Source organism: Heterocephalus glaber, unplaced genomic scaffold, assembly GCF_053883595.1.
Source record: "Heterocephalus glaber isolate CG9 unplaced genomic scaffold, H.glaber_assembly_v1.0 deba00001745, whole genome shotgun sequence".
Taxonomy (NCBI): Eukaryota; Metazoa; Chordata; class Mammalia; order Rodentia; family Bathyergidae; genus Heterocephalus; species Heterocephalus glaber.
The window spans coordinates 1,083,876-1,092,293 of NW_028258451.1; the positions used below are offsets into that span (position 1 = coordinate 1,083,876).

General features: G+C 59.4%; 1 protein-coding gene across 13 annotated transcripts; it reads left to right on the plus strand.

Moving 5' to 3' along the window:
* The first annotated feature begins 360 nt into the window (after positions 1 to 360).
* LOC106007604 (leukocyte immunoglobulin-like receptor subfamily B member 4) lies at positions 361 to 6,433 on the plus strand. 13 transcript variants are annotated; one of them, XM_021246142.2, is made up of 11 exons: positions 363 to 502; positions 669 to 704; positions 888 to 1,172; positions 1,315 to 1,617; positions 2,458 to 2,508; positions 4,107 to 4,226; positions 4,543 to 4,618; positions 4,689 to 4,726; positions 4,932 to 4,984; positions 5,503 to 5,658; positions 5,745 to 6,433. In XM_021246142.2, exons 1-11 carry the CDS (start codon positions 469 to 471, stop codon positions 5,916 to 5,918), a joined length of 1,326 nt encoding a protein of 441 aa, XP_021101801.1. In that variant the 5' UTR covers positions 363 to 468; the 3' UTR covers positions 5,919 to 6,433. The 13 variants fall into 13 exon arrangements, with proteins under 13 accessions (XP_087057148.1, XP_087057149.1, XP_087057144.1 ...); XM_087201022.1 differs by having other exon boundaries at positions 361 to 502; positions 1,074 to 1,172; positions 4,107 to 4,240; positions 4,543 to 4,726; XM_087201018.1 differs by having other exon boundaries at positions 362 to 502; positions 4,107 to 4,240; positions 4,543 to 4,726.
* The last annotated feature ends 1,985 nt before the right edge of the window (positions 6,434 to 8,418 follow it).

The window sequence follows — 8,418 nt, forward strand, 5'->3', positions numbered from 1 at the left end:
GCAGCAGGAACCCAGAACATTTCCAGGGTGGGAGACAATGGCCAGGGTGAGGACCACCGAGGTGTACAGTGGATGGGCTGAGGGAGGAGGAGGCCATGGGGAGGCCCTGCAAGGAAGGACTGGCCCTTGGCACCCCCACCCGGGAGGGGCAGTGCAGGAATGCTCAGGTGTACTTGCTGCTGTGTGCTGGGCCTTGGTGAGGTGAGGACAGATCAGGAAGACAGCAGATGGGGCAGGGGAGACCTGGTTTCTATGTGAAGAGTATGCAGAGAACCAGGGGCCTGCCCTGCCCCACCCTTGGGCAAACCACAGCCAGGCTCCTTAGGCAGGCAGTTCCCCTTCCTGTGAGCTGCTGACGTGACAACCCTGTGACTGGGAGGCCCAGCCTAGAAGTAGTCACACCCTGTGTGTGTTGCCTGCCAGGCACTGTGTTCTCAAGCTACATGGACAGGGGGAGTGTGACAAGCCATGACCCCCAGCCTCACGGCGCTGCTCTGCCTGGGTGAGACTGGAAGAGGGGAGGGGACGCCCTGCTCTGGGAGGGGCCCCGGGAACCCACCCCACAGCCAGCCCTGGTCCATCAGGAGACCAGGGGCTCAGGAGGCTCCGGGGAGGAGAGGACCTGCTCAGGCTCCAGGGCCAACCTCTCACAGGGAGCTCTCTTCCAGGGCTGAGTCTGGGCCCCAGGACCCGAGGGCAGGCAGGTGAGTGTGTCCCCAGCTGTGCTGGTCCCTCCTCCTCCTGGGGACAAGGGGCCACCCCTGGGCAGTGGGGAGGGAGAACAGCAGGTGTGGGCTGGTGCTGGGGAGGTCTGGAGGGTCCCGGGGCTGAGAGCTGGGATCTGAGCAGGGAGGAAGGGCCTGGGCCCCAGCTGTGACTCCCTGCAGGGACCCTCCCCACCCCCAGGCTCTGGGCTGAGCCAGGACCTGTGATACCATGGGGGAAGCCTGTGACCCTCTGGTGTGAGGGGAGCCTGGAGGCCCAGGAGTACCATGTAGATTACGAGGGAATCCCAGTGCCCTGGGACAGACAGGCCCAACTGGAGCCCAGGAACAAGGCCAAGTTCTTCATAGGATCCATGACACAGCACTATGCAGGGCGATATCACTGTTACTATCGCAGCCCTGCTGGCTGGTCAGAGCGCAGTGAGCCCCTGGAGCTGGTGGTGACAGGTGAGAGGGCTCTCGGGGTCCCGGCCCCAGGCTCTGCCCTCAGGAAGGGGTCTGCTCTCAGGGGTGTCGCCCTCACGGCCCAGCCCTGGGGACAGTGGGGGAGGTGTGAGTCCATGTAACATGCTGCCTCCTGCTCTCCTAGGAGCCTACAGCAAACCCAGCCTCTCAGCCCTGCCCAGCCCTGCAGTGACCTCAGGAGGGACCGTGACCCTCCAGTGTGGCTCATGGCTAAGATTTGGCAAGTTCCTTCTGACTCAGGAAGGAGAAGATGGGCTCTCCTGGACCCTGGACTCACAGCGAGGCCCCAGTGGGCAGTTCCAGGCCCTGTTCCCTGTGGGCCCTGTGACCGCTGGCCACAGGTGGATGTTCAGATGCTACGGCTATGACAGGAACAATCCCCAGGTGTGGTCGGAGCCCAGTGACACCCTGGAGCTCCTGGTCTCAGGTGAGGAAGCCCCAGGCTTGTTTGATTCAATTTTTGGCCACGAAGCAGTTTGGGGGGAGCCTTTTCTTCAGGACAGCCACAGGTGAGAGAGAGGACGAGGGACACAGAGCTCCTGACTCACAGTCCCCAGGTGTCCTAGTTACTTTTTCTCATTGCTGAGATGAAATACCCAACTCACAAAGTTAAGGGAGGAAAGGTTTAGTTAGCTCTGTTTGTAGAGGTTTCAGTCCATAATCAGCTGGCTCCATGGCAGAGGGGCATCACAGAGGAGAAACAGTTCATGGTGGGCAGTGGGCAGCAAAGTGACCAAGACACCTGCAAGTGACAACAGCAGTGTCTTTCTGCCCGTTTGATAGTCTACCTAAGCTACCTGGCTTAGGGTGGGTACCAAACCAATCAGTGGACTACTTCATTAATCACATGCTCTCAATCCTAGCGTCACACACTAGATCCAGCCACCTCTGAAGAAGCCCCACCTATGACTGCGTGAGGCTTTGGGGGGACAGCTAGACACAAGCAGAACACCAGGTGTGAGAGACAGGGAGACCCCCAGGGCAGGACGGGGGGGCAGGGCTGTGGCAGGAAGCAGCCCCTCAGCCCAGGTCCTCCTCCCCCCAGGGCTGTCCAGGAAGCCCATGGGGGGTCATCTGGAGGGGGACTCAGCCCTAGAAGGGCAGAAAGCCAATGGGGTCCTCCCAAGCATGGTCATTTTCATTGCCATCATTGGAATCCTGAAGGTTCCAGGTGGGGAGTGGGAGAGTCATGTTGAGGCCACAGGGCAGAGGAGAGTAAGCAGAGACAAGGTCCCCAGGGACCGTGTCCTCTTGTGCCCATTCCCAGGATTCTCTGGGGGCCCCATCCCCCCACTCTCAGGACCCAGCCCTGCAGCAGGTGAGTCCAGGGCCCCTGTCCCGAGTGTCCCATGTCTAGGCTGCCTGGGGACTCAGACCATGTCAACCCTGGTTCCAGCCTCAGCTCCACTTGTGTCCAGGGGACTGGGGATCCGGCAGAGATGTGGGGAACCCAGGTCCCCAGGGCTGAGAGTCAGGGTTGCATGAGGGATGGGTGAAGGCAGAGGGAGATGTTGGGGTCCAGCCTGGGGGAGGAGCAGCAGCTGAAATGGGGAGCAGGGAGCCCAGCCCCTCACCTCCCCAGCCCACCCAGGAGGGCCTGAGGATCAGCCACACAGCCCCCCAAAGTCAGGAAAACAGGCTGGCTACGGTGAGTGAGGGCTCTGCTGGGGGAAGGGGTCCGGTGGCAGGGGCTGAGCTGTGAGGCCGCTGCAGCCTCCCTGGACATGCTGCCTTGGGCCAGGCCCGCCAGTGTGGACCTCAGTTTCTCCAGGTGCAAGGGAGGGGCCTGGCCCTGACCTTCAAGTTCCTCCCAGTGCTGACCTTGCTGTGACCTTTTGGAAGGGAGGCCTCCCAGGGAAGCCTCCAGGACCCCACCCTGCACAGTCTGTAGGGAGCAGGAAAAAGGACGACACCAGAGACCCCTGCAGCCGGTCCTGGCCTCCTGTGAGCCACTATAACACAAAGCTAATATGAATAAAGAAGAAAGAAGACATAGAGAGAGAGCTGGGTCTTGGGGCTGATCGGGGCTGCTTTGGGCAGCAAAGACAAAGGCCCCCAAGGACAGCCAGGATTTACTGGTTACAAGCATGGGAAGAAAGTGAGCAGGGTATGTTTTGAAGACATCTAATGATATAAGGCCAAACATCTGGCATGATGGCACCAAGCAGGGCTGTAAGGGAGGAGACACTGCTATCTTGCTTGGATAGCACAAACTGATATTGGGACCAGGTGCAATTAGCAAGCAACCCATCAGGTCAGTGAGAAGCCATAATTCAGGGGAAAGGATTTTAATTGGGGTCACACTGACCTCAGTTGCACATAACTGAGCAGAGTCCTGCCACTTCACAGACCAGGACTTAGGCCTCTATGGCAGCCATTTGGGGAGGGGCTATACTCACTCAGTCTGCTATCTGACATGCCCATTTGAGTCACATAGAGCTTCAGTCTGACTCCTGATATAAACAATGCAGCTGACTGATGGAAAGCAAGAAGCAGGTGCCACTCACCCCAGTAGTGCTGGGTGGGGTCATCTGCTACAGTGGTCCTGTGCCCTCTGTGCAGTGCCAGTGACATTGTGCGGGGAGGGGCGCGGGGCCACAGCAGGCATCAGGCTCCTTCCCTCCAGCTCAGCTCTGGGGAGAACAGGGGTGGAAGGCAGACTCCCGGGTTCAGTCCCCAGCTCTGCCACTTCCTGCTGGATGACCTAGAGCAGCTGATTCCCCTCTCTGAGCCTGTTTCCTCATCTGTAAAAGCCTGGGTGAGGGTGGCAAGGACACACTGCAGGACTGAGTTTGAGCTGAGGAATGCAAAGACCCAGCATGTGCCTGGCACATAGTAAACCTCACTGAGTGGTGTTGCGCCTCACTCACAAATTCATGGCTACATTTCCCTCCCCGACTCCGTCACTCTGCCCAGGACTGGGAAGGCACCTGAAGGTTCTGATCGGGGCCTCGGTGGCCTCCGTCCTGCTGCTGCTGCTGCTCCTCCTCCTCCTCGTCCTCCGACACTGGCGTCAGGGCGAAAGCAGGAAGGCGGGTGAGTGGGGACAGGTGAGCTGGGCCTCGGGGGGTTGTGGGTCCCCCGTGGTCCAAGCCAGGCTGGGCTCAGGGCACGGGCTAAAACCCAGTCTGAGGGGGCCAGAGAGCCTAGGATCCCCTCAGAGCCCAGCTCGGAGTCCAGAGCAGAGCACCCCGGCCCGGCCTCATCCCCACAGGAGTCTCGGGTGTGCGCTGAGCTTCCCCTCCTCACCCGCACTCACGCCCTGGTCAGTGAGGCCCAAGGCTTCCTTCCTCCCCACGGGGCCTGGCCGTGGTGGTTCCGAGCCTCCTGGTGAGACTCTGTCCATCCCCAGCCCAGAGAGAGGCTGACTTCCCACGGCCTGTGGGGGCCACGGGCCCAGTGCCCCAGCACGGAGGCCTGCAGAACAGGTACTTCCTGCCCGGGGACCCGGACGCCCGCCAGCCACCCCCACGGCCCTGACACCCCTTGTCTCCCCAGCTCCGGCCCAGCCGCCACCACCCAGGAAGAAAACCTCTGTGAGAGGGAGAGGGGCAGGGTGGGGGGTACCCCGAGCTCTCAGCATCCCAGGGGCTGGGAGTCAGACTGAGCCTCCACACAGCCTGGGGACCTCAGCACGGCTCCCTGGATCTGTGTCCCCAGCTGGGCCGGGGCTGGGGCCTGCGGGGCCGAGAGACCCCAGGGACTCTGGGCAGGAGGGGACCCCTTGTTCTGTCCCTGCAGATGCTGCCGTGAACGACTCACCGCCTGAGGACGGGGTGGAGCTGGACGCTTGGGTGAGGCCCTGTCCCCCTGCAGGGCACAGGGACTTCCTGTCACTGCTTTAGTCCAGGGACACTGCTCTGTCCTCCAGGCCTCAGCTCTCAGGGACCTCATGGCTGAGCCCTCCCTTCTGGAGCCCTGGCCTCCTGCCTGCTGTGACCCCACCCTCTGCTGGCTTTCTGTGACCTCGGGGTGCCCTCCCTCTGTCCCCTTCCTGGCCCTCATCTCTGTCTGTCTGGCATCTGCTCCTGGGCCTCAGAAGGACCCTGAGGGGATGAGCCCCCCACACCCCTGAGGAGCCCCCCATGCCCTGGAGCCCAGGGACCAGGCTCAGTGTTAGGATGTGAGGCCAGCACTGCAGGAAGGAAGCGGCCAGACCCGCGGAGGCCTCGGGAAGCCCCTGAAGTCCCCTGAGGCAGGGACAGAGTCTAGTTTAATTTCTGAAGGATCCCTCTGCCACCGAGTGGGAAGCTGGCTGGAGGAGGCAGCGGGAACCAAGCAGACCCCGTCTGCCTCTGTCTCCCTGCTGCAGAGCCCACCTGATGAAGACCCCCAGGGAGCGGTATACGCCCAGGTGAAGCACGCAGCACCCAGGGGCAGAGGGGCCGCCCCTCCCGCGGCCCCGTCCGGGGAGCTCCTGGACACCAAGGATGGACAGGCAGGGGAGGACAGGCAGACGGACGCTCAGGTGGGTCCCGCGCCCCCAGGCCCCAGGCCCCAGGCCCCAGGCCTCCCCAGAGCCAAACACGCAGCTTCCCTCCCCCTCTCCCGCAGGCTGCAGCCCCTGAGGGTCCCCAGGACGTGACCTACGCCCAGCTGTGCAGCTGGACGCTCGGACGGGGCACAGCGGCGCCTCCTCCCTCCCGGCCCGGGGCCCTCCCAGCCGAGCCCAGTGTGTATGCTGCCCTGGCGTCCTCGCCCCGAGCCATCCCCAGGGACACTGAGTGACGCCTCGGCCAGGGACCGACAGAGCTCCAGAGCTGCAGACCTCCTGAGACTCACCGGCCGCACTGAGAGAACTAAGTGAGCTTCGTGTGCTGGAAACAAAGCCACAGATAAGGCTGAGGCAGTGAAATCACAAGTTCCAGCCCAGCCTGCACTACATAGAAACACCTCATTGCAAAAGTAACTCAATCAATCAATCAATCACATTCTAAAACCCACGAAGGAATTTCAGAAAACACCTTTTAAAAAGTCGACAAAGCCAGCAATGGTGTCCCACACCTGTAAACCCACCGCTCCGGGAGGCTGAAGCAGGAGAACCGCTAACTCAAGATCAGCCTGAGCAATTTAATGGCTTAGCGAGAACTCAAGATAAAATTAAGTGTTACCAGATTCTGGGGCTCATAGGCTCTTCCCTGGGATTCTTTCCAGGTTCTTGTCCTGAACAAAGAATTTGGACTAGAACGTGCAAACGCTAGCGAGGTTTTACATTTAATAAAGGTGTGGAAAGAATAAAGAAAGGTGCGGCGTGGGTGTGGCGCAGGGACCATGAGGCTCGCTGCGCCATCTTTTGTGTTCCCCCTCTGACGTCAGATCCGGGCCGACCCATCAAAAACCTGGTTGATTTTCTCCTAGAAGAATTGAAGATAGCACTTCCTGATTGGTCCCAGGTACAGGGCTTGGGAGGTGGTTTTTGCGCATGCGTTCTCCATCTCCTTGATCGACAGGTTAGGCCCACTGGGCCAGAGGGCTGGCCACGCCCTAATCTCCTGCGTTTGCAGGGCTGCAGTTCTTTCCTTCCTGGCCACCATGATGTGGGCCCGACCACGTGCCATTCTTGCCTCGCAGCTGGCCAACCACGCAAGACCTGAAACTTCTGAATCCTTGGCGCCTTCCCACCTTGTGTGAGGAAGCCCACCCCGCCTCGTGGCGAGGACAGGGTGGATGTCAGCGGCTTGCAGCCAGTTTGGAGGTGATGTGGTCCCCGCTCCACACCGGTGCCGCCCCCTAGTGGTCAGGACTTTTAGCGTGGCGGAAGCCGGTGACCGGAAGGGAAGAAACATTTCCTGGGGGAGATAACCTCGGGGTTCCTTTGCTCCTGGTAAATCTGAGCTCTGGTTTCCCTTGAGTAATCTAAAGTACAATGCGTGGTGCAAATGGCAAAAAAAAGGGGGGCTGGGGTTCGAGCTTGGTGCAGCGTGATTCAGTCACAGTGAGAAAAAAGAAAGAGGGAGAGACAAAGGAAGGAAGGAGGGAAGGAAGGAAGGGAAGGGCCAATGTCTCCTGCACATATAGCCAATATATAAATTCAGTAGTCATCCAGACTTCAGCTTTGAAGCAAAATATAGCAGATGATGCCTCTCTATTCCCTCAGCCCAGTGAGGCTCCTTTTTCATCCACTAGGTTTGTGATAATTTGTTTCCGCAGCGGTTATGAAACTGATACAATTTTGCGGGGGGGCAGGGTCTCACTACGTAGTGCAGGCTGGTCTTCAACCCACTGTGTAGCCCAGGTGGTCTTTTGTTTTGTTTTTTGGTACTAGGGATCAAACTGGGGTCCTTGTGCTTGCAAGGCAGGCGGCGGAACCACTGAGCTAAATCCCTGGCCCTAGGCTGGTCTTGAACTCACAGAGATCCTCCTGCCTCACCCTTCCCAGGGCTGGAATTGTAGGCATATGCCACCATCAGGACCACCACCACCCAAGCCAGGCGTTGGTGGTCATGCCTATGATCCTAGCATTGAGGAGGCTGAGGCAGAAGGATTGCTGCAAATTTGAGGCCAGCCTGAGCTACATACCAAGACTGTATCTCAGAACAATAAATAAATAAATAATAGAGAAGCACTGGGGATGTAGCTGCAGCTGCTGAGGGGTTGCTCAACATGAAGCGTTTCTCAGAAACCAAACCCTTCCTCCCCTGCTGACCACAACTTCCCAGCAAGGCAGAGAATACAGAAGCTGTGTCCTCCTGACTATGAGAACCAGAACTCCAATGCAGGGTCCCCCAGTGCCCCTGCCCTGAGGCCACACACCCAGTCCCCACTCAGGCACCTGCAGATGGGACACAACATCCAGAGCCCTAAGAGGTAATCCCAGCACTCAGGAGGCTGAGGCAGGAGGATCACTGAGATCACTGAACTACAGAGCAAGAAGCTGTCTAAAAAAATAATCAATCAATAAATATATAAATAAAAAGAAAAAGGGCTGAGGACATAGCTCAGTGTGAAGACCGTGGGTTCAATTCCCAGTAGCACAAAAACAAAGCCAGGAAGTTCGCCCAACACCCAAGCCTTGACCCAGCCCCCGGAAACCAACTTGATTCAGCCCAGCCCCACACCGAAGGCCCGGGACCCCCCTGGCTCCTGGCCCGGTCACAGCGGGGAAGACCTGGACCTGCACTCACCACTTTCCCTGCCCGGAAAAGGCCCTTCCACCCCAGGTGCAAACAGCCGGCTGTGCGGTCCCTGCAGGCCACTGGGCTGCAGCCCACCCGAGACAGTGACACCC

Coding starts and splice junctions, on each gene's coding strand:
- LOC106007604 (XM_087201018.1), top strand. CDS start 469: ATGACCCCCAGCCTCACGGCGCTGCTCTGCCTGG. Junction 705..887: donor CAGGACCCGAGGGCAGGCAG/GTGAGTGTGTCC, acceptor GACTCCCTGCAG/GGACCCTCCCCACCCCCAGG. Junction 2,509..4,106: donor AGGACCCAGCCCTGCAGCAG/GTGAGTCCAGGG, acceptor CACTCTGCCCAG/GACTGGGAAGGCACCTGAAG.